At 38.2% G+C, this 26,311-nt stretch overlaps 1 protein-coding gene and 1 long non-coding RNA gene across 4 annotated transcripts in view; one reads left to right on the forward strand and one right to left on the reverse strand.

The window, feature by feature from the left end:
• On the forward strand, window positions 1-24,611 carry LOC118918644 (palladin-like). Of its 2 annotated transcripts, none has more exons than XM_057490910.1 (9): window positions 1-2,464; window positions 17,087-17,155; window positions 17,555-17,672; window positions 18,345-18,407; window positions 19,985-20,126; window positions 21,426-21,449; window positions 22,271-22,390; window positions 22,489-22,729; window positions 23,781-24,611. In XM_057490910.1, exons 2-9 carry the CDS (start codon window positions 17,148-17,150, stop codon window positions 23,869-23,871), a joined length of 807 nt encoding a protein of 268 aa, XP_057346893.1. In that variant the 5' UTR covers window positions 1-2,464; window positions 17,087-17,147; the 3' UTR covers window positions 23,872-24,611. The 2 variants fall into 2 exon arrangements, with proteins under 2 accessions (XP_057346893.1, XP_057346892.1); XM_057490909.1 differs by having other exon boundaries at window positions 4-2,464; window positions 22,486-22,729.
• Window positions 1-26,311, reverse strand: part of LOC118918629 (uncharacterized) — a 74,220-nt gene that overhangs the window by 39,996 nt on the left and 7,913 nt on the right. For both annotated transcript variants that reach the window (XR_008993433.1, XR_008993432.1), the window contains exon 2: window positions 19,909-20,067. This is a non-coding gene — a long non-coding RNA (uncharacterized LOC118918629). The remainder of the gene's footprint in view (window positions 1-19,908; window positions 20,068-26,311) is intronic.

Here is a 26,311-nt window from a genome sequence, read left to right on the forward strand (position 1 = left end):
ATACATACATGGACTATTATTAAGCTCTGAAAAGAAATGGATTGCTGATATATGCTACAACATGGATAAATCTCCAAAATACTATGCTAAGTGAAAGAAGCGAAATACAAAAGGTCACATTTTATATGAAATATCCAGACTAGATAAATCCATAGACATAGAATACAAGTTGGTGGTTTGTCGAGGGCTATGAAGATGGAGGAATAGGGAGAAACTGCTTAACAGATAGGGGTTTTACTTTGAAGTCATAGAAATGTTTTGGAACTAGGTAGAGGTATGGTTGTATAACATTGTGAATGTACTTAATGCCACCGAATTGTTCACTTTAAAATTTTATAGCAAATATTCTTTTAGAAAGTTACTTTTATGTTATATGAAATTCACCTCAATGTTATTTATTTAAAAAGATGTTACTCCTGTGGCCTGTAACATACAAAAATGTAAGAAAAAAAAATACAAATGATTGCTTAGCCATCTCAGAAACCCATATAAACAGAGTCTATCTCTATTCACAGTAAACTAAGGAAGAGAGAGCTCTTATTAAAATCCTGGTTTCTTCCTGTTTTAACAGAATAATTTTTAAAGGTAAAATTTTGACTATCATACAAATATAAAATGAACACACATCTAAGGTTTTATTTAACTCATTAATTAAAGACAGAATGAGTAAGATTAAAAACTGGTTCAAGTGGCAGCCAGAAATACTGCAATGTATTTGTTAATAGATGCAAATCTAGCTTCTTGTGTTTGAGGAGGGGAAGTGATCAACTGTACCTCCACGAGAAAAAAGTTGTTTGCTTTTTTGTAGACAAGAATAATTAGCATTACGCTCACGCTCAGTTTTCTAAAAACCTACAGAATTTAAAATAGTTCTGAGATGATGAAAGGTCTCAGAACTACTACAGAATCAGACAAACTCTAAAGGATAACCAGTAATTTTTTTTTTTTTCAAATTTCCCAATTATTTTCTGACATTCCTCTGGCACTCAAGGTAATTCGTTACTTTGGCAAATGGCTTCTCTTCCTTGGACTTCAGATCCTGTCTGTTAAAAAAAAAAAAATGTTAAGGAGGAGTTGGCTTGGATAACATGATCTTTGACAGCCTGGTAATACCCAGCTTCCAAGGGCCAGATGCTGAGTCACAGAATCCTGCAGGTAACAGAGCCCTTTAAGCCATCAGGACTCATGATCACAGCACATAAATTACTTCTCTTCTCATCGGACATGCCATCCCTTGATATTTCTAATGGATCATTCCAGAACAATTTGCCTTTTTGCACTTCTGGAAATAAGATTATACTGAATTCTCCCAGCTGCTGTCATGACCAAAAAGCATCATTTCGTGTTTAAACAATCCAGAGAGAACAATAGTTTGGAGCTAGGAAACAAAACAAAATAAAATAGATGGCCAACGTTAGATATTTTTCTAAAACCAGCTGAATTGAATGACTGTTAAAATGTTTATGCCATGTATGTGGGGTTGCGATCAAATGTACCTAGTTTGCTGTACGGCAGTATCCCGTATGACTTACTTGGGGATTTCTACTTAGGGAAAACTAGGATTACTAAGGATTGCATTTCGATACACTTCGTTTACTGTAGATGTACTCTGACATTTATGCTTCTTCCTTTTGTTAGCTCTTCCACTGCACTCTCCAGCTGCCCAGTACTGGGTGCACAGTAGGTCAGTCAAATCTTGCTGTTCAATCATATGTTATTCTATGTTTGTCACATGAATTTTCAGGTTATTCGGGATATAACAGGACATTTCTCTACTCATGGAACCAAAATTCTTTTTACTTCATTTTAAATGTATTGATCAGTCCAGCACAATCAAAACCACATCCAGCAACAGTGTGTAAAACAGAAATCTTAAGCTTCCAAGAAAAAATGTGCTATTCCACACCCCTCTTCATAAAGATCTACAACTCCACACAGATCCCCCACCAAAGCCAATGCTGAGATTAATAGATTTCTGAAATCAGTAAAATTATAATGCTGACCCAAACAACTGTGAGCTATCTCCTGTCTTCTGGGTTGAGAGGAAAGGCAGCTTGAATTTCCTTCAAATGCCAATACCAAAATTCTTTACATTCCAGCTAAAAATGCTTTGCTCACTATGAGACTTTGGCTTCTGCCCTGCCTTTTTATCCCCTCATTCCCATTCAGATTTTATGTATAATTACTAGTGGTTGACTGAGGTCACATATTTTTTGTCCTTCTCTTGGGAGGATGCTCACTCCCCAAGTACTTAATTGAAAGCGGGGGCTGCACCAAATAGTGGAATAGGGAGACCCTTCCCCATCCTCCCAGTTGATACCCTAGCCTCTTTGCATGCAGCTGTCATTCCAGTTTATGCTCCTCCTTGCAGATGGCAGGACTGTGTCTCAAACAAACCCAGCCTCGAGGGGTTCTTTCCGAGGGGACAACAGGAGCAGAAAAGCAGACCGACGACGTGGAGGCTGTGAGTACCTTTGAAACCAAGGCTGCTGGTTGGCTGGGCTTCCTCATACCATAGCGATCCTACGGATGAGGAAGATCAAATGTCCCTAATTCCTTGGGCATAGGACAGAGAAGAGAATCCTGATGTTTTTAATTTATAGGAAGTCAGGCCAGTAACTTCCCACCTCTACTCTCAGGATCAAATACATTCACTCACTCACTCATCAATAAACACTAATGTCTATTATCAAACACTAAGCGAAATGCAAGAGGGGACTCAAAGATATACTGGAATTCAGTATTTCCTGGCTCCAAACATCTGGGGCTGCTAACATCCCTGCCCTTCCCAGAGCTCCTCTCTTTGGCCACATGTACCTTCTGAGCACCAAGCTGGGTGTGTGGGAGACTAGAGAAAGAGCAGTCCTTCCATTCTCTTCGGTGTTATCTGAGCCCTTGACTCTGCACTGGGAAGCCAGGCAGAATTGGAAGAAAAATATGCAGAAGTGCTGCTGGTGACCTTAAGACTGGAAACGACAACTAGCAGGGAAAGATGAGGAGAAGTTGTACTGACAGACCCAGAAGGAAAGGGAAAAGGTTGTATGAAAAAAATAGAAGATTAATGAAAGAACAGTTTAGCTGATCACCAGGGATGGCTATGGGGTTTTGGCTCACCTTTCAGAGGCCAGCTCAGAAGGTCTAGAGCCAATACCTATTTGGAAGTATCCCTGGAGGAGGCAGGATTAAAATGCCTATTATGTCCATTATGCTAAATGCAGGGAAATGGGTAGAAACAGAATAAGCATTACTGAATACATCTGATTTCTCCTTTCCTCCCACAGATTCTGTCAAAAACCTCAGGAAACCCAAGGAATGTGTTTTTGTGTACTGGGTCTGTGGTTGACTCTTTTCTCTCATTTCTCTGCCATATTTTCAAAATTTTCTATAATGAGAATGTATTTTTTATAGAAACATTTAAATAGGTTATTTTATAAAAATAGAACAAACCTCCAGACTTGGACAGAGGATCTTGGGTCAGACTGGACATTGCTAAGTGGACCAAGAAATCCCAGAGCTCCCAAGGCTCTTAACACTAATCACTCCCAAGGTCTGAATCTGTTGGCTTTTCTGAGTCCAGCAGTTAACAAGGGGCTAATAACATTTGCCTTCCTTACAGACTTTTTCATAAAGTCACAAGATAAATGTGTGAAAGCGCTTTGTAGTATCAAGTACTTAATCAGTGTAAGACAGTATTATTCCAGTTAAAGGCAATTTTCTATATAAGTAAAAGAGGATAGGCATAGATAAAGAGGAAGTAGGGATTTACATGGATTTCTTCTCCATTTTAGTTCAAATGAAATCCAAAGATTAATTCTGATGGGCAAAGGTTCTCTGCTCAGCATGTCTGAAGCAACATCAGGAACATAAATCAGCAGTAAGAATCTGTAATCCACGTCGGGTGACTTGGATCACCGGGGAATCTTCAGGTCCTGGAACTGAGTTCCTGAGAGGTGTTCCCACTTTTCCAAGGGGTAGAATCTGACCCCTAGGGGGCAACACTGAAACCCAACTGACGTGGAAGAGACCTAGCAAAGAAGTACTTGGAACTAGAAGAGATCAAGTGATTTCCCCTGAGAAAAACCCGGAGTTTGGTTTCAAGTACTCACCTTGATGTATTTAGCTATCTCCCAGAGGAGTTCAGGGGACTAATTAAATGACCCTGACAAGAAGCAACAATAGGTATATGGGGACAGGGCTACTGGCATCAGCTGACACTAGGCCAGGGCTAAATGTGTTTCTCGTTCTGGCTCCTATTTGCAAGGTGTACTAGGAGAATAGATGATGTCAACAGCAGCCAAGAAGACAAGTTATCTCAATACTCAATGCTGGCAGCAGAATTTGTGCCCTGATTTATTTTTAGTGCTTTTCTCCCTCAGTAATCCAGTCAGCTGAAGAAAAGCCAGCAGCCTGACTTTTCTGAGCTCACCATCCTTATTTATCCCTTAGCAACCAGCAAGATATTGAGTCACCTGGAGGAGAATCTACAAAGAGTTTGGGGTCCCATCATTTGCAAACTTTCAGGACCACACAGGGTGATTATCCCAACCCAAACAGAAGTATGGGCTTCATTAGTTCATTGGTAGCAACCTTTTACTCAAGGGAGAAAGACAAAGAGGGGCTGCAAACAAAAACTATTATAGAAAGCCTATCATTTTTATCAGCAGCATGAAGGATGGGTGAAAAGCAAGAATTCTGCTTTACCTTTCATGAAATGTCAGACCTTAAATTAGGGCATACATTCTGCTTATCTTAAGCTTCAAACAGGACTTTTGCTAAGAATTCACAATGAATAGTAGTAAGCGCCTTTTCACCAAGATGCAGAAAGTGAAATATCAAAATATTAATCAGTTATTTCCACATTTTTGCATTTGAATTTAACTCCAAATATTTAATTTTATTTCAACCTCATACAGTTTGTGAGGACAGATTTATCCAACACCAGCTGTCCTCATATTTGAAAGCTGCACCACACAGATAAAATTAGAATCAAGTGAGGATCATATTCCTCAGCAAGAATTCTGCTCTATGTTCCACTGATGCTCTGAGCCACAACTGACAAACCAAATACCAGCATTATTATTGTTGTTTTTGGATATTTACCCTAAGCAGCCACAGTGTGGTAGAAACTACAGATTATCAAAATAAGACATAAAGTCCTAAAATCAGAATTATACCCATGGGTACAAATTTATTTCCAAGGTTATTTGTCACCCAAAGGGGAGGCAAGTATGTACTGTTTGGACAAAGCAGGGTGTGAGTGAAGTCAATTATCACAACCACCACTCCGCCCTTTTTTTTGGAGCTTTCTACTTCAGGAATTTTCCAAACTTGCAGGAGCCTCAAATTAGACTGAAGTCTGGATTAGACACAACTGTTCATTAAATCAAACAAGAAAGAACAAATGTCATCATCTCAGTATTAGACAATTTGGTGTGACTATATAATGGGGAACAAATAATAATGAAGAAGAATCTCAAGATTCTAAAAGATAAATTAGAATTCACCTAATTGTAAAAGTATAGCTGTAAAGATACATTGTCAATGTTCTATGTCCAGTTTGGAAGGTCGTATTTCTCAACAGGCACTTTATAAGAGGAGAAAACAAAAGGGACCAATAAACATACAAAAGATGTACAACCTTATTAATGATTAAAGAAATTCAAGTCTACTAAATAATGATACCATTTGAGAAGGTTTATGAGGAAGTTATTCTCAAATAACGATCGAAAATGTACCATTTTAGAAAAGGTCAACTTGGCCAAAACTATTAAAATTTGAAGTGCATTTGCTTTTTCCCTTGTAATTCCACTGCTACTGATATATTTACAAAAGTACGCAAAGGTGCATTTATAAAGATGCTCACTTACATATTGCTTTTAACAACCCACGTATTCCTCGACATTAAACTAATTAAGTAAACTATTATAAAACCATATAAAAATTCTATGTAGGAATTTAGAAGAATAAATTAGATTTTTAAGTGCTGCTATGCAATGATGACCTAGATGAAGTGGAAAAGCAAAATACAGTTTATATGTATTATGGTCGCATTTATTTAAAAAAGTATATACATAGATGTATCTGTGTATAATTATGTATTTAAAAGGATATTAAGAAACAGTTAATAGTGGAAATTGGAGACTAGAAAGGGTCAACTTTTACTTTTCACTTTACACCTTCTATACTCTGAATTTTTAGAATTTTTGTCCTAAGCATCTACTACTTTTATTTTTAAAAATCCTTTGACACTCATAGGTTTCAATATTCTGGAAAATTAATTTGCATGGAATATTCCAACTTCCTAAAAGTACCTTATGAATCAAAAGAATTAAGTTTTACTCAGACTACTTTAAGCACTGGCTATATTTTACTTTATTCTAACTCTCTCAAAATCGGTAATTCCTGAGTTTCAGCAGATTTGGCCAGAATTCCATTCATATACTAGGACAGATAACAAAAAGGGAGCTCTTCTCATAGATCACTTTTATTCTGAAAATGGACTTGACATTACAGGATATATTTCTTCATACCTTCATGTCATTTCAATGATTAGAAAAGATTTAATGTCATACAATCTGATGTCAGGAGAATATTAAGGATGACAACACTCTGAGGACATTAAATTCCTCCACGACATTAATAAAAAGATGCTAACGTCAAGTTCAAGAATCCAAGGACATAACCCTGAGTAAATGGCAGGCAAGCATGCTTTGATGTGGGAAAGCCCTCTGTAAATTATTAAATGGAACAGAAATTTAGATAGTAGAACATTATTATATTTGGTTGGGGCTTACTGCCTTACCTGATTTCACCGAGCCTCTGGCTGAACATAACTACTCAAATTATCTGCATTTTGATGTAATGCACAGAAAAGCCCTCCAAAGATGTAGGCTGTGGTGGTATTTTAATTTCCTTCTCTTAATTTTGATAAGATGGATAGAATAGATAGGATGGATTCTCCACATATTATTTTTGAGTATGTAAATGTGTGTATGTAGTTTTTTAAAACATACCTCGAGTGTATAACACATATAATTCATATTTTTAATTATGAATTAACATGCATGGTGCTCTTCTACTTTATTTACTACTTCATATCCTTATTTCTTTTTAGTAATATATGCATCCAGTGACCCCATTACAACCCAAGAACTGGAGCCACAGCAATAATTTACATTACCCATGTGCTCCCCAATTCTTCCCTGTTTTCCTGCAACTGCAACCACTATCCTATATTCTGTGTTTATCATGTCCTTGCTTTTTAAATAGGCTTATCAAAGGTATATTATTGTATCTTAAGTCAAAATAGGAGAATTAAGCAGAATGACTTCCTTCATTCACCATTAACATTACAATGAATTTGATGAAGGGCAGGACCTTGCATTAGACACTCTGGGAGACAGATAACTGAGCTAGCAAAGCACTGTATCTGGTACTCGATATGTTTTTGCTGAATTGGATCTAGCAAAATAATTTACCAAGTGCACAGTTTATGACTGCATCCTTAAATAAACAAGGGATTGTCAGGGATCTCTTGGAATTTGGGCAGATTAAAGAGAGTTATGGTCCAAGCAACTCCCTACCCCCAACCCAGGGTCAGTCTGTAAAGCAGGTAGTGTCCTTCTTGCCAGTCCTGTTCTCTCTCCCCTTTCTGCAACTTCTTCTCATTTGGCATTAAGGGCCAGGAGTTGTCTCTGCTACCTGATACCTATTATGAAAATTCTACCCTATCTGCCCTATACATGATGACAGATAAATCTCCCTTAAGTACAGGTCCTATCATGTCACTCTATAACTACTGCAGAAACCTACAATGATGCCTTAACACATAATACCATCTAAACCCTTACCCTGGTACTCAAGGCTCTTTAAGATCTGATCCTAACCAACCTTCCCAACCTTCTCTCTCCTGTCAAACTGACTCACTTGCTCTTCCCTATACATGCCTCATGTTTTAACCAATGTGAAGACTTTGCTCATGCTATTTATCAAAGTGTCTGTGGACTAGCAGCATCAATTTTATCTGGGAGCTTATGAGAAATGCAGGATCTTAGGCTCCAACCCAGACCTACTGAATCACAATCTCCATTTTAACAAGATTTTCACGTAATGCATATGCTTGTTAAATTTGAGAACCAGTGTAAAACAATCAAATGCTTTTCCATGGTGCTTAAGTGGCTGTAATTATCATAATTTATTTCTCTACAGAACACATGAGCACCCAGACAGCAGAGGGCTACCCAAATTATATGCCTAAGATATCTTGCCTAGCCCTCAGAAACAAAGGAATACACTGAGTGGATCCTCAGTAAAGATCTATAAATTAACTAATTTGGTTTCAGTTCTGCAGCTAAAAAGGTAATTAAAATCACCAACCTTCACTCTATTGCCTGACAAACAATGCCCAATGTAGACATCACATCCACACAAACATAGACATGCACACACAGGGTCTTTTATGGATAGCATTTGTAACAGAAAAGAAAATTGCAAAAAAAGTAATGTTAAAGCCTGACATGAATGTCAAAGCTCTTTCTGGATCAACTAAATTTGGATCAACTCAAACTGAGGAGCAAGATGTACTTGATGGACTCCAAGGTAATTTGGGGCTCTAGTAGTCAAGGATTCTATGATCCTAGGGGATGTCACTTTGTACTGTCCCAGAAGTGGCCATAGGGACCAGGGATAGCTCTGAAATGAAGTCTGAAGCTGCAAAGCCTGACTTCCTCTCTGAGTTCTCTCTAAACCCCAGCTTCTCTATAACCTCCCTGAAAAGCTCCTGGTCTGCACTTGTGTCTGCTATCACGACCCCACCTCAACTCCTGACATTTCCACTGCCACTCGCCTCCACGAGCTTGCCACTTGCCACTGTCACACTTCTGTCACCCACTGTCCTCACCTTCTCAGTCTCTCACAGAACTCAACATTGCCAAGGTGACAGTAAGCTAAATGAAACTGTGCTAAAAGTGGCAAGTTAAGGAAGAAACATATCCTGCTAACCAGGCCTAATCACCCTCTCTCCCTCCCCTCGTACAATTCAGTAACTTTCCTGAGAGAACTCAACCGGAGCATCATTATGGCATTCTGCACTGAGGGGGCTAGACCTACAGAGAACTTGCCCTTTGGGTCTCTTAGGTATTTTTATTTACTTAACACACTTTCAATTCTGCCTCTACCAAGGCCTCTGATGTGGCTCTTTGGGGCTTTAAACCAAAGCTCCTTCGCATCTCAAAAATGGACTCCATATACACTTCTCCCACATCTTGCAAACAGCTTTCTACACACTCTCCATTTTTATTTATCTCAACACCACATATATTTTCTTATACACCTGGACAATAAAGAGAGACCACTGTCAGAGTTAAATCTCTGACCAGTGTCCTGTATATGAGATCATTGGTGGACATTTCTATTCAAATCCTTGTAAGGTCCTTCCTAAACCCAAGGGCTAATTATAGGTAGAACTTCAGGCTTTTCCTTAGAACCTAGGCCCACTTTCGACCTATTTCCAAAGAAGAACACAAGTCAAGGAAGTGTATTTCTTATAGTAAAAGTTAAGAGCTCTTTGCTCCAGAGATGGACTGTGTGGATTTTATTCCTGATTCCACCCCTTACTACTTTGTGACTTCGGGCAATTGTCCAACATTTCTAAGCTTATGTTTCCTTAAGATATAATAATATCTTTGTATCTTGGGGTTTTTGTGAAGAATGAATGAGCAAACGCATATAATGTGGTTAGTACAATGCTTCGGTGATTAGCCTAATTTTACAGCTATTAAAAATCAAGCTCAGAGAGGGCTGTGCATAGTCTTTTTTTTTTTTTTGCAAAGCCTGCTTAATGCTACAAATTCTCCTCTCTAGGACGATTCTAGTTACACATAGCTGTAGCATACACTGCTGTCCAAGTGGTGGGTAACCTGATTCCCCGCTGATGACAGTATGTGGTCTTAGCTGTCCTTGTGCACAGTATTCCTCTTGGCAATAACTCTGCATGTGTGTGTAGGGCAAACAGAAATGCAACAACCTCTTCCAAAAATCGGGTATGATAACATAAAAACTTAGGTACGTAAGCCAGTGACATCAAAAAGGACAGACATCCTCTTTCTATTTTAGGTTGAATATCAAAGGAAATAAAGGTTTTAGAATTAAGTATCATTCTCGTCTGAATTTAGGTAGGATGTAAAAGACATCAGAAGGAATCTAATCTCCCCCACCTCCAAGATGACTCGCCAACTGGCTTCTTTGCTTCAGAGTGTCACCGCTGGAGAGGGTGTCATTTGAGTTAAAGTAATAGCACTTCCTGTTTAAAGACAAATGGAGGAATGGAATATATTCATGGAGAAATCTGTGTCTTTGAACCAGCCTATCAGAGGATTACTAAGAAGTCAGTCTTGGTATGGGCTTGAGGAAGTGATAGCTCTGGAGGGCTAAGTCTAAAGGAATAAAACACTTGTAACATGCAAGAGAAAGAGAAGGTTCTGGGGAGGGAGCAGACAAAAGAGGTGGGAAGAGTTTGTGAAATACAAACTTTGTTTATTTGGCCGTTCCACCAGAAGTTGGATTGAAAGTCACTGATTGCATCTAAGACAGTAAGGCTCTTAACTCCAGGCAATTTTACTCCTGACACCTCACACTAGCACAGTCACTGCTGGTGACTGGGAATGAGAAGGAAGTATTGTAGATGATTCTCCTGGAGTCTAGGCCTCTGCCACCATGCTCCTTCACCCCAGGGCTGATTCAATTTCAGTATTTTATCCTCAAATAAGATAAAAAATACTAAACCCAATCTTTAGCTAAATTCAAACGTTACTTAACAAAACAAAGTCAAAAGTAGCTTGCCACATAATTCAAATCAAGTATCTGTATATCTTAGCATTTGAGCCAAAAGGCCTGAATTTTTTATATAGAGAAGAATTCTACAAATTGGGCCTGTTAAAACTGTTCCTGTACTGCCACAATTCAGGATCCAACAAAACAAACACAGATATCACGACAAAACAAAGTGGGGAAATTTCTCTTTAAAAAATGGGGGTGATTCTTGGAATACTTGCGCTGTGAGCCCTAAGCCTCCAACTACCATGAGGTCATCATGCTATGAAAAGCCCAAGCTGCACAGAGATGCCCTAGAGGATGAGACACTGTGAGAGAGAGACACCGAGCAGCACGAGGGTGCCAGGCACGTGAGTGAAGAAACCATCTGGGAAAAACGCACTCTCTTGGCCCAGCTGCCCCAGTAGACAGCACATGGACCAGAGATGAACTGCCCCGCTAATGCTCCTCAAATTTCTGACCTAAAAACATCAGGAAATTTTTAGAATTTCCTGTGTACTGAAACTTCCTTAAAAACTTTTCAAAACCATCATCAAAATACTCAGTTGATGTCAAGTATCATCTTCTCTTCAAATACCTTGAATATGTTCAGGAAAAACACTGTGTGCCCCAAAAGAGCCTCTCAGTGAGCAAGAGCTTCAGGATATGTCCCGGTTGTTTCCAAGCCCACCAGGACCTCAGCCTCAGAGAGAGGGAGTAGTGCCATCCTGCATCACGACCAGGTACCCTATCCTTTGATGGAGAAGCAGCCTGAGAAAGCCTATGAACAATGTGGACCTTGACATGAGGAAAATACATGCAGGAAGGGCTGAACTTCAAATAGATATGCAACAGAAATCTGTATGCTAATTAGAGTGTAGTATTTATCTTTTAGAATAGCTCCAGAGAGCAAGTGTTTTATATCAAAACACTACTGAGCTAATGGAGAACTATGAGAACCAGGACAGTGAGTATTTCACTCTAACATGGAGTGACGTAACTGATCATCTCCTGGGCACAGACCTCTCCTCAGCACTGTGTAAAATGAAGAAATTTGACAAAACGCCGGGCAAAAGGCAAAATATTAGGTATGATCAAGCAAAATATCTGTCAACTAGTAAACAACAGCTCACCCTTGATGTTAGTTTCATGTATTGAAAATAAAAAGGGGTGATTTCTTTTTTCCAAAAAGTGAGAATGAAAGAACAAAAGACAGAGAGACAGGGCCAAACATGAAGGCAGTATATATAGTAAAGAATCAAGAGATCTGGAAAAATAAAAACCTACTGTTGCTAAAAAATGGCCCACATGCACTGAGGAAGAAATGGTCAGTGCATTTTTAGAATTACCTGTGTACTAAAAATATATATATATACACTTAAAAACTTTTCAAGGACATTATCAAAATAATCAGTTGCTGTCAAATATCTTCTCTTCAAACAGCTTGAATATGTTCACAAGTCAAATTCATTCATTTTTGCAGAGCTGACACCACCAGTGAGTCACAGGCAGCAGAAGCCCTGGACTTGTTCAAAAAGTGATGGGAACCGTCATACACACACACAACTAACAGCTCACAACTCCTTTTCTGGCTTACCTCACATATCTCTTTCCTAAACTATTTTTCCCCCTCCCCTTCCTCTGTTAAGAATAATATAAAATAAATAACAAATGTCTTCCACAATACCTGTTGCTTTGTGGACACTTCAAGTTAATTTTCCTTCTGTGAATAAAGATTACCTAGTATGGCATTTGTCAATTAGGAGATAAATAAATATTTAAAATAAACACTAAATCATAAAATAGGCAAACAAAGAAAATAAATTGGAACAGCACAATAGATTTGTCCATCAAATCACATAACAAGTAGCATTTTACAGTGGACCAAGTTTAGCTTCCTGTTTGAATTTTAACTACTTAATTTATTGTGTGAAGTTTCACTAAGTATTCTCACTAAGGTGACATTTTAAAACATCTGAGACATGGTATATTGCTAGTCTGCCTTAGCTCATTTCTCCTTCCCCAACTTCCACCTAATGTAGCTACTATGAGATTCTTTTATTGTTCACTTTTAAATATCTCTAATGTCCTATTTTTCAGACCACTGAATCTACATTATATCCATGAAACTAGTGTAACTGCAGACATCCTATCTATTCAGGCAATGTTATAAGGGCATCATCATTGTTCATTTGTATGATCTCTATGTATCTTGTCATCTTTCCAGGGTAAGATTGCCAAGGTGTTGGACTCTTCATTTGGTGGAGTCTAATTCTGTTCTCTTTACAAAGAGCTAGTATTACACTCAGCAAAGGTTACCATTTACGTGAGACATGAAGCCTGTTGGCATAACTCATCACCAGAGAAAAATTCCTAGCTATTTTTTCCCTCAAGGACATCCCCAGTGCTACCTAAAATGAAGAAGGAACACTTCAGGACAGATCACATGTAGCCCACACATATTCTGAATCCACATTTTCATTTTGATTCTCTTGAGTGCAGTATTATTTCACAGCAGTTAAGCAAAAGGGTTTTGCTTAACCTTTTAAGCAAAGAATAAGAAAAGAGGAGTTGTGAGCTATTAGTTGTGTGTATGTATGATGGTTCCCCTTTATAAGGACTGGATTTGCTCTTTTTCTATCCCTTATAGGAAAATACATGAGAATCAAATGTAAAGACTAGCTTTAAGCAAGAGAACTCAATATTTAAGGGTGAGCTTTCTTTTAGAAATTATTCCTTTTCTGGAAAGGGGCAGGGAGGGGATCTCATGTTTGGTTTTGTTTTATCACTTACTCAAATGAGTTCTGAAAGATTTGTTTTCATCAATAAATAACACTCTAAATTCTAAGTAATTTCTAAAGCTCAGCTCATCTTTCAAACCTCTGCATTCCGGAGTGGCAGTCCAAGACTCAGTCTTAAGTATTGACTACTTTGCTTGTGACCCCAATGCTCATCTTTCTTTCACTTAACTTTCTGACAGAATTTCATCTACTCTGGTAATTATGAAAATTAAAATAATATTTTCAAAATATTTAAATTTAGAGATTTTAAAAATATTTTAGAAGAGCAAACAGACCTAGAAGAAACCTTAGGGACCACGTCACTTCTCACTTCTCATTAGATATGAGATAACTGAGGCCCCAAAGGAGCTTGCCCAAGGTCATGTAACCAATTAATGACAGACCTAGAACCAAAATCCAAAATTCCTCAATTCTGAATTAGTGCTCTCTCCCACACAACCTGGCCTTCAATATCTTTATCCATTTCTATACAATCTTCAGACATAGATTGTTTAATGCATGCTAACCAGTGGCATATTCCAAAGAAGTACTCAGGGCATTTCTGGGTTCCATTAGTTATCACTGCCTCCTTTCATTGGCTGGAAGATGGGGGACAAGAGATGGAAAGTCCCACCTGCCCTCCTCACTCCGTGGATTAAGCGATAGCATGAGCTGTCTGGTGCATTGCCCACGAAGTTTGACTGTTCATGTTTAGAACAGGAAGCATCTGGAATGTTAGGGGGCCCAGTACGACCTTCCCTTTATAAGGACTGGATTTGCTCTTTTTTGTTCCCAGTAGCCCGGGGACACGGGACAATTTCAAGGTGGGCCCAAACCTAAAGCTCACACACCACCAACACTACTCTGCTGTGTTCTAGCTTTTTTGAGACATGCTTAGAGGAAATTCTAGCCTCTTGAAACAACTGCCCCTATTTTATTTACAAGTATGTTTCTTATAAAAAGTTCTAAAAGTTTCATTACACATTTTCTTACTTAATCCTCCTCTTCCCATGAGGGTAAGCATTTCATTTTTATCTTCCTGCCAGAGCCAGAGTTTCTCTGCTATTTATGAGATTTCTTTCCAGAGTCTAGAAGTCAGAATTTCTAGAAGCCACAATCTCAACTGAAGTCTCAGCCAATTCTGCTAACAAAGCGAATTCATTGACTCAACAAATATTTATTCTGCATCTCCTATATGACTGACACTATTCTAGGCACTAGAGACATGAGAATGAACAAAACAGACTAAGTCCTGCCTTCATGGAGCTTACTACAAGTAAAAGGATCGTTCTATTATCTATGGAATTCAAAACCAAAAATACACTACCGGATAAAAGAAAAAAATCACTACATTCTCAGCTACTCAAACTAATATCCACTTTTAAATTTACCTGGTTTTATAGAGTCCATTTGCTATAGTCCAGTATGGACTACAGAAGAAGCCAGAATATTTGACTGACTCTTCTGCCAACAGATTGCATGACCTTGAGCAAATACTGTAACTTCTTTGACCCTTAGTTTTGGTTTTTGAAGATGTCAGACAAGATTTCCCATGTCTTCTCTTGGTCTGCAATTCTATGACCGGTTAACTTCACCTACAATGGCTAGTGTGGTATGAGGACTTACTGCCAAGGTCAGAAGAGGAAGACTCTTTCTGTATCAGTTGCTTTTATTGATGGGCTAGAGCTAAGAGAAGCAGCACAAAGCAACACACGCCTCCTAGGACTATTGACAGCATCTCCCAATGCAATAATCTGTGATATCAACCAGCTCCACACCTGCTCTGTGCTTGACACCAGGCTAGATACTTTGGGGATGGGAGACATACAAAAAGATCCCTGATCTTAAGGAGCTTCTAAATGAGAGTAGAGAGAGAGAGTAAATAATTAAAAACAGAAGTGTATTATAGAGGTTGCAAGTTCACAAGAGAAGAAAATCAGAGAGCTAGATTAGAAACCTGTGCAGAACGGTGGGACTTCACCCCCATCTACATTACCACCACTATCACAATAATAATATCAACTAACATAATAATAGCAACCAACTGAGTGCATGATATGTGGCATACATATGAGTTATGTACTTTTGTGGGCTATCTCATTTAACCCTCAAAACAACCTTAGAAATAAACCTACTGGGCCTCTTTTTACAGATGAGGAAACTGAGGCTTAAGCAGAAGCCTAATAATATACACAATAAAGGGTGAATCCGGCAATCTGATCTCAGAGTGCTCCACACCACTGAACTGTTATGGGATGCCTTCCCACATGATGAGATAAAGGGATAAGCACAGAACCTGGCACGCAGCATAGTATCCCATCAATGTTACTTACTTACTTTCCCTGTCCATCCCCCACCACTATTCATTCCGTAACTCCCATCCCCAACTCATACACATACACACCTCAGCTTTTCCAATTTCTACATTCTTCAGAGTTCGGATGACAGTCCTCCCTGGGCAGGAAGCTTTCCTAGACCAGCCAAGCTTCTGTCTCCTTTGAAGTCAAGGTACTAACTTCTACCAGCCTATATATGGGATGGTTATGTGCTGCCTTGTGATGTCACTGGCACTCTTTAATGTCTTATGACATTAATGTTTAACCAATGTCTTATGGTGTTATTAAGATGGTTCCTATATTTTTATTAGGCATCTTTTATATTACTGAGCTTCTCATATAGTTTCATTGTGTCACCTAACTCTTAACTCCTTCATGTTGTTCCTGGGGTCTCGGCATAGAAGACATTAGGAAGAATTCACCAAATCAAAAGTTTGAGTGTTTATGGAATTTTTATTCATTAGAAAAATGATCCAAGTCAAATAAATACAGCCAACATTTCAAGGTTTGAGCCTACCCTGTTTTAAAAGTGTATAGGTACAGACCCTGCGACAATTTCGGACATAAAAGAAATCTGTGCACGTTTGTAATCCCTTTAGCACATGTGCATTCACAAACTGAACCTATCCTCTTCTGAACTACCGAAGAATGATTCTATCTGCTTTTTGAAAATGAAAACAACCAATTACCTTTAAAAAAGGCAGTTCCAGTTCACTGATTTATTTTAATCTTCCAAACTTACAATAAAATACTATATATAATAAATATAATGCATATGTACAGTTTAAATAATAAAATATGCAGTCTGTAATCATTATCTACCTTAAGAAATGAAATATAAATAGTATTAGTAAATCTTCTACACCACCAAAATTTAATTCTAAAGCAAAATAAGCCTAAAATGGTTATAAAACTCCAAGATCAACATTAATATATTTGGGAAATGACTCAGTACTTCTGGCTGCAAGTGTTGTATCTCTATACAGGTAAACATCTAGATTACTTAAATTGAGAATATTGATTAGCTAAGAATTCAGATGTTCTGGACTGACCTGCTGTCTGCAACTCACTTGCTGGTCCTAGTATGAATAAAATATACTTGAACTACACTTTATGAATTTCAGTGAGCTTTAAACAGAAGTTCTTTTTGCTTTTTTATAGGTAACCAGGAAATATATTTTAAATTGTGCCTCTGGGATTGTGCTTGGAAAATGCTACAGAAATGTCAGAGTAAGTATAGAATGTGCATGTGAGTGGCATTTGTTGCAGATAAAATGGGGGAAATTCTTCTTTTAAAATAAATAAAAATAAATAAAACCATTAAAATGTCCCAAACTTTGAAGAAATTATTTGTTTTATGTTATTTCTTCTGCACAATTTAAGTGTTTAGTAACAGTCCCCTGACTATTGGACTAAGACAAAGGAAATTTAAAGTGAAACTATTAGGAGCCATAATCCACTAATACTTGATCAAAAAGAAATAAAACTAAAATTATTATGCAAATCAAAAGAAAAATAAGGATTATAGGTAAAACTGTGATACACTCAAATGTGTAGAGTGAGGCACTTCTACCAAAGCTGCCTCTAATCTTCCTTACACTATGTTGTTTGGTCTTGTTTCCCCTACAGGATAAAGAAGAAAACCACTAAAGTTTCTCTGACTATCAGTTCCCCAGTTAATGAAACCACCAACATCAGATCAAGTTATTCTACCTTAGTTCAACCATTGTGTATTGACCCCCAGAGGGTAAGTTCAGTTTTAAAAGCCTTCTGAGGGGTCCCAGTAATAGAGACACAAGCCCAGAGAAGAAGGAATCAATCAACCCAACTTTCTTGAAGAGTATACTTGAGGAAAGCCTCCAGCTGCATGGCCTCAGAAAGTACAAAAAAACCCATGCATCTCAGAAATAACTCCATGAAAGTTCTGTGGGTTGGCCATTTGTCTGTGTACCAGACCATAAGAGACAGTTGGTTTCTAGGAGCTCAGGCTCATAACAGAGTATTCCAACTATTCAAGGAATGAAAAAAAAAAGAGGAGATGCCTTCTCAAAATCTGAAAGATACTAGAGCAATTGTATGAGGAGGGAAAAAAATTCAGTCCTAAAGTTTAGAAATTATTTAAACCCTGCATGTGCCATCTCTAGATAACTGCCAATACTCATTTCTCAAATGTAATTGCCCAGTGTTGTATTTCACCATCTCAGCTAATGGAATGTTGCAGGGCAGAGAAAAAATGGTGGCATTGGAGCAGATACCCAGACTGACATTTAAATTAGAAGCATCATCCTTTTCAAAAAGGAGACTTAGGGTGTGGTTGGTAGCAGTTAAAATTGATCCAGTTCATTCACAGCCACCATGCACCGAGGTTTCAGGGCCTTGACAATATGCATGATAGCGTCTCTTCTATTTCTTAACCCAGATGCAGAGTCCCTGCAGCAGCCTGTCAGGATCCACTTGTGTTGTAGCTCCTGAGTTTACCAAGGTAACCTATCCATACTGCATGATGGAATTTGGGTTTTATAAAGTGTAGGCATTATTGAAGGGATAAGAAGGAAAGGGGAAACGAGAAAGGACCTCAGAGATTATTATTATTTGATATATGAGAAAACTGAGTCCCAGAAAAGGTGAAATTATTGTTCAATGTTACAGAACAACTCAGGGTTTATCCTACCCTCCTTAGACTTTTGCTGTGTGTTAAGTCCTCCAGCTCTGGAGGGCAGTCCTTAGACTGTGCCCTCCAAGCAGACTGTGTTCCTCTGCCTGCCCTCAAGGCTCCTCAGACCCTCCGCACTAGCACAGGATGCCCTGCTGAGGAAGTCACTGAGCAAAGCAATGTCTACTTCCTGCTTGGGTCACAGCCAGAGGTCAGGATTGAGAAAGCTCCTCTATCACTCAGTGAACACAGCAGGATTTAGTCAATGAAATCAAACCAAACTAAGGTTGAAATCTTCTCTGGGCTCTGTCCCCCATTTTTCAAACCTGACAGAACTAGAGTCACTGCCCAATACTGGTGCAAGATACGAGAACCAGGTCAGGGACTTAAACTGCACGAGATACAAGGTGGGAGATAAGAGACGACATCATTAAGAGTAGGGAGCACTACTGTCAATTCTGGAAGCTGGCCTTCAGCAGATGCCACCAGGCACACGGGTCTATGCTTTCCACAAGTCTCCTCTCCTGCTTCATTCCTTCCCTGTGGTATGTGGTCCTGGGCCTCAGGCCTCAAGGGCTAGGCTAGTGGTCACCGTGTCTCAACTACACTTCACTTGACAGAAGAACCTCAGATATTCCCTCCCTGGTCTCAGGGCCACGTTACAATCTGAAATGTAATTCTAGAGTCTAGAGGACCCTGCTGGGAATAGGAAAGGAAGGAGATCATGATTTAAGGGGAAAATTTACTACAGATGTAACCCATTCATGTGTGCATTGTGAGATTAAACTAGCTATTGTTAATAAACACTTTTTATGTATCAATATAACTCTTCATTCTTTAAAGTAAGTTTTCAGATTACTAGTTTGAAATGAGCCTCAAAACCTCAAGGCAGGCTGAGCATTCTGCTAGTCCTGTACACCAATAAGGGACCTGAGTTCCACAGAGGTTGGGAGTCTTCTGAGTTCCTACCATCAGCTTCAATAAGCCAGTGGCAGAGTTGAGATCTTGGCCCAAGTTGTTTGAGTCATGATTCAGAATCCTTAATGAATTATAATACTGCCCGTGCTACTTGATAATTATAAAGATTAAAATCTGTGACTACATATGTACTCAACAAAATGAAGACGTTTCAACTAATCTCTTCTCTATTTTGAAAAATGGCTCTTGGGGAAGTGAACAACAATTTTCTCATTAAACACAAGTCTATGAAATTAAGATAAAAATAACTTAATACCTGACTGTAAAACACAAAAGCATGCCCAGCAGCTACTTGTTTTGAAGGAGGCACGGTCCGTCGTCAATGACCGTGATGAAAAGCATGCACACTTACCGTGACTGGCATCTCAGATCACTGCATACGGTAAAACAGTTTCTTCCATCCTGTGAATTCTGTGATTGATCTTCAGCATCTTCAAGACATCTCTACAACCAGAGGTCAGTTTGTCATCTTTGAATGCCGAGTCCAGGCCACAGCTGCAGTTCAAGTTCACTGGTACAGAGACACAGAACAGATCGCAGACTCAGATGACTTCCGGATTCTGAGGAAAAGTATCCTTAGCAGCTTTGCAATTTGCTTTTTATTCCAATTAACCCTGAAATCTAATGCATGTTTTAAAGTTTAACGGCTGATTTGTTGCCAGCTCACTGTTGTTAAACAATTGTAATTTCAAATCCAAATAATTCCTCAACAAAAGCAATCAAAAAAGAAAAGGTAGCTGTTTTGTTTGATGAAACAATAGTTTTAATAGCTGTGAAAAACACTGGTTTATTTTCATAAATTAATCTTACTATCTCCTAAAGAGTTCCTGGCACACAAACAAGAAAAAATATGAAAATAAAACATATTTTTTAAAGAGTAAAACAAATTAAAACTGATGTATAACTTCCTAAGTACTTTATTGTGTAAGTTTGCTGTCAAATAATTAATTTAGGGAAGGGTAACAAGTATGATGACCTACCTCATGCTAAACAACGGATTTAAACTTTATGAATAATTTCTCATTTAATCCTCACATCAACATTTTGAAGTATGTGTTATTATCTCCATTTGTAAGTAAGAAAACTGAAATCAGAGATGCTAAATGCCTTGCCCAAAAACACAAAGCTAGTAAATGCTGTGGCCAGGGTTCAAGCCCAAAACTGTTCTTGTGCTAAGTGAAGAAAATATATTTATTTAAATAGGAATTCAAAACAACTGAACATTTGCACATCACATTTAGGAAGAAACACCTCTATTATACAATATGGTATTTCCTTTAAAAATAACAATTATTGCATTTTCTGAAACTAAAGTAATACAGATGATAATAAATCTAGAAAACATATAATAAAAGAAGAAATTTTAAAATTACCCATAATCTCACTACCCAGAGAAAATGATTATTAACCTTTTATGTACCTTTCTACAGCAATACTACAGTATTTTTGTAATGCAATGTTCAACTTACTTTTAATTAGAAAGATTAAAAGAAAAGGATTTGCTCAGGAGAACGAGGCCAGTTCAGGATTAGTGCTTCAGCACTGGTTTCATATATACAGAGAAAAGATGTTATTTGGTCTTCTCTTCATGTTAGACATGAAGAACTAAGCCCCAGAGAAGTAAAGCAATTTTCACAAAGCTACAGAGCAATTTATGGGAGACCAGGGCTAAAACACAGTTCTTCTAGCACCTGCCAAGAATCACTCTGTTATGTACCTTTTCTGAGTTTCTACAGAATTCATAATCTGTAATTCCAGGTAACATCCAACCTTGTATTTGCTTCAAGTTATTTCTCGTATGCACAAGGCCCCTTCTCCAAACCAAATTAATTGTCATTAAATTCTCTGTTCTCTTGTTTTATCTTTCAGAAGCTTGTTTATCATCCATTCCCGGTAAGCAAAATTTTTCAACATCTTGATAACAAACAATTAAATCAAAATTACCATCTGAAGACCTTTTCCTCTAAATCAATTTTGCCTTCATAAGCAGTTTTGAGGCTACCCTATGCCAACTCTTGAACTGACACAACAGAAGCAGCAATATAACTGGGATTTATCAGTATTTATTCATCTATTCCTTTACTCAACAAGTATTTACTGGGTATAGAGTAGGGCCAGGTTCCATTCTTGGCACTGAGGAGGTCCCCGCCCTCATGAGCACGCATTCTTCCTCCTGACTCCACTTGGCATAGTATCTGTGACTCATGAGCATACACAGAGGCAGGAAGGAGGTGTCCTGAAATCACACATCCAAACGCCGACAGCCCAGGAAGGAGGTGCATGCCCATCACACAGCGGCCAACACTGTACTAACGTTAGGTCTAACCACCACGGCAATGACAATTTTTAGGTCAGTCCAGAAAATCTTCCTGTAGGATCTTATGCTAAGCACTAAAGCTACAGCAATCTAGAAATCAAAGGATAAAGTATAATCCCTGCTTTCAAGGAAACTCACAGTCTAGTAGAGAAAAAACAGATGTGCCTGAGGAGCACGTGACAGGGACCGTGCTGGGACTGTTTTAGGTGATATTTTTAAGATTCATCTTCATGGGCCCACTCAGGACAAAAATTCAATCAGACAGGTTTTTTTCAAATCTCAGGAATATTGTCTTTAATCCTAGTGCCTACTCTCCCTGACATCCTCCCACACTATTTGTTTGCTAGTTTTGGGCATCCAAATATTCTAGTCAAGTTGAATCTCTTGCCTTTTCCAGAGGAAGTCTGCACCTTGATTATCACGGAAGCATTTCCTGAGGACTCTGGGGAATTCAAGTGCATTGCAGAAAACGAGGCTGGGACTGCAATCTCAGCAGCAAGACTCTTTGTCTCCCCAGGTAATTACTCCTCGGTTCTCCCTGCTCCAATTGCGCTGTAAGCCAAAAGAAAGAGTCTGTTTCTATCTGAACTGGCGACTAATTCTATTTTTCAGAAGGAAAAGAAGTGGAAAAATCAGAAAATTCTCCAAAGTTACCCATGAGGAAGTGTTCTCCAAAAACGGCCGCCTCTCCCTGGAGCAGTGAGAGCTACACAAAGGACAAAAACCCAGACCATATCCCAATACACCTTAGGCAAACTAGTCCTGAACTGGCCAGTCACACCGAACAAGAGATCCAGGTTCCAGAAGAGGACTGCTGCACCTTCAGCGAACATTCCTCTGAGCCACAATCACAACGGTAAGGGCAGACAGACCTAACATTCATTCATTCAACAAATGTGCTTAGTTCTGTAGGCAGAGCTCCTACCCTCAGGGAACTTTCCTCCTGAGATAAATCACTTTAACTCTGTCATTTCCCCCATGCCCTCTTACCATGCATTTCACCATGGCTGAAACAGTATGCAATGTGCTTAGATCCACATTTAAGAGTTTATTACAGAGACTTATTTTTTTTCAAAATCAATAATGCTGAAATGGCACAAACTTTGAAGAAGTGGAATCTCTTCCCAAAATAGAACTCGGGGTCTTATTTTAATATAAATATATAAAACATCTTGTAACACAGGTTTCTTCACAGTCAGTCTTAGAATACAGACAAAATCATCCTTGCATTTAGAAGACAAATGCATACATGGAAAGTTAATTCAGTAAGTGAATTTGACAACCAGGTTATGTTTAAAACAATCTACCACCATCTCTACCCCCCAAACACAAGTCTCAAACCAAAATATTGATTTAAAATCCCAATTTAAAGATTGACACTTAAAAGAAATTTAAAAGTTTTCATTTTAACAATATCTAACATAGTCCACTAAATATTTTACCAATCTAAAGTTAGCTATAGATTAAACACCTTGAGGAAAACTTAATAAATCAGCATTCTTGACTACATACCTAGTACAACTAAATGTAGCCTCTGTTAATTACAAAATAAAATGATATTGAAATCTCTTTTAAGGAGAGGCTTCTTAAGTAGCATTTGGGTCTATTAAGTGAGAGAATATATCATGTTAGAAATGGAAGGAATCAGAGGTCATCTATGTGAAGTTCCTCCTTCTACAAAATGACTAAAATTGTAGATGATTGGCTCATATTGTTGAGGTCTAGTTCCTTAGACTCCCATGACCTTAAGATAGGTAATTCTCCAGTGTTTCTTGCAATGAAGACACTGAGGGAAAGAATTTGGACTTGGAGACTAACAGACCTGGAACAATGTATATGAAGTACACAGTAGGAATGCAATAAATAGAAAGTATAACTTCACCGCATTGTTTTGTTTTGTTTACCAGGATCAGTATATCTCCAATAACAGCTTGTGACTGTGATTTCTCAGTTGGTCTCCCAAAACTCATTTGGCTTCTGGGGTTTCTAGTTGCCTAGGCAGCAGCTAACCCTACAAATAAAGATTCCTCAAGAGGTCAAGAAAGAATGGGTGTGTGGGACAATAGATAAGACTGCAATTCATTCAACAAACATTTATTCAGAACATTCTATGTATTTGTCAGTTTCTGTGCTAGACTTGCCATGGGAAAATGGCCAGTAATGATACCTATAACTTTTCTCCATGAATACCTGTGTTTAGCAGCGAGCCCTTAAGACTTAAGAAAACCTTGAATTTATAGTACAGTACCTTTCAAAGAAGATTTCCATCTGGTCATCATAAAATCACCTGTCAGGAAAATTATTGGGTAAAAGTTCTATGAAAGTCAGTAAGTTTTTACTGAACATCTATTATGGGCTACATTGTCTGAGGCAAGATGAATTAAGTAATAAACAGTCCCTCCCTCAGAAAATATGTAACCTAGCTGAAGAGATATATTGTACCACATAACAGTCCATTGTATGATTTCCTGTTTCATTTGAGTCTCTTAGCTACCCTTTGATTTAGGTTAGTAAAACAGATATTTTTCAGTTAATTATTACAGCTCAGAGAGTTTAAGCAACTTGTCTAAGATTACACAGCATGTATGTGATAGAGTGGACACTCACACTGTCTCCAAAATAGATAATAAAAGGTTAATGTGTCTAGAAATTGTAGTAAATTAACCAAATTAAATTGTCATTTTTACTGTTTGACTCCAAACCCCGTGGAGTATCCATTATTATTTCTTTCTTGAGAAGAATATAAGATTGAATCAAATGCCAGAATGGGTATTTTAGATTACAAGTGCTACAGTGGGATTCCCTTTCACTACATATCTATGTAGAACTTCAACAATCATAGTGAATTATGCATAACCTGAAAATAAATAAAACATTCTTCACACTTTAGTCCCTTCTGCCATCCTCAACATGACATTTCCTTCTCAGTGGTATAGTAGAAATTAGCTTCACACACACATCTGACCACTGATTTTAGAAAAAGCTCACAGCATCACTTTTACAACGGCATATATATATATATATATATATTCAAAAACAAGGGCTATATATGAAGAAGGAATGAATAAGTGACAAACATCTACCCTCCCACTGACGTGGGACAAGAAGGAATTCCCTAACACACAACAGGAAATGTTTCAGGGAAATAGTTAAGAAGTTACCTATGTTTTGTGAGGTATTAGAATTCTTTGCCAGAGGCCCTTACTGTTAATTTATAGAAATAAATGGAAAAAAAATTGTCATTGGAGCAGGTTGGAATATGGTACACAACCTGAGATCTTAATGATTCTTTCAGTTTTAGGATGACTTTTCTCAAATAAGCAGCTAAACCATTCAAATAGCCATATTTGTGAAGAATCATAAAACACCATTCAAAAAAGCAAAGCAAACATTAAAACACAGAAAAACAGATTCATAATAGAATTATTAAATAAAAGACCATTAACTTCTGAGAATGGTGTCATCAAAGACGACCTTAACTTACTTACCTTTCCTAAATCATCCTTTGAGCCCCCTAGTATAGTGAGAACCTTAGCCTAGAAGTACCACAGAGCTACTATACTGTAACCAATGTTACAACTTACCAAGGCCTTGGGAAAAGAAGAGGCAAAGCTTAAAGGATAAAGACTAAGTGGATCTAGACTTCTTCCTAAACTATGGTATGTTTAGAGTCTACCATAGGCAAAATTGGGAGTCAACATCTTGTCCTGGGTATCTTCCCTACTTGGCTAGTAGGGTGTACCTCGAAATTTTAGGTACTAAGACACCTCAAATCTAGTATCTCCTCTTCATTGCCCTTATCAAACCCTACTCTTGGGAAGAATCAAACATTCAGGCACATGGACCACACTGAAAGTGCTTAGAATAGCGCCTTGCTTATAGTATATATGTACATAGTGTTGGTTTTCTTATTTTTATTGTCACTTGCATTTACATTTTAAGTCTCTAATTCGGATTGAAAGGCTCTGTCCCTATTTATGGAATTTGAAATATCAGTGAGCAGATGTGCAGAAATATTTTGGGAGAGTCCTGAAAGAAGACTTTGCAGGCACAAACCTACTCAAGTCTAGTATGCTTTTCCTCCTTAGGAATGGCTGTGTGGCCAGGCAGCAATTACCACTTTCTCTGAACACCAAAGGAAGGTACACCTACATGGTCAGCTGTGAAGCTTATATGGTATGGCTCAATGTGCTCAAACACCTATTTGCTATACCCTGATGTTCATGGCAATTAAATCAAGATTGGAGCACCGTGAGGGAGGGGAATAGATAGATATGATTTAAACAACAGAACCATTCCAAAATTAAAACCACTAAATGGGGGTAATTCCACCCGATTGGCCTGATCCTCATGCTACCCACCCCTCTCCACCTCTTTTATTGATTTGAAGGTTTCTTCTTCTTTAATCATTTACTTCCCTGTACAAAATGGAAACTTA

This window comes from Manis pentadactyla, chromosome 13 (assembly GCF_030020395.1).
Source record: "Manis pentadactyla isolate mManPen7 chromosome 13, mManPen7.hap1, whole genome shotgun sequence".
Lineage (NCBI taxonomy): Eukaryota > Metazoa > Chordata > Mammalia > Pholidota > Manidae > Manis > Manis pentadactyla.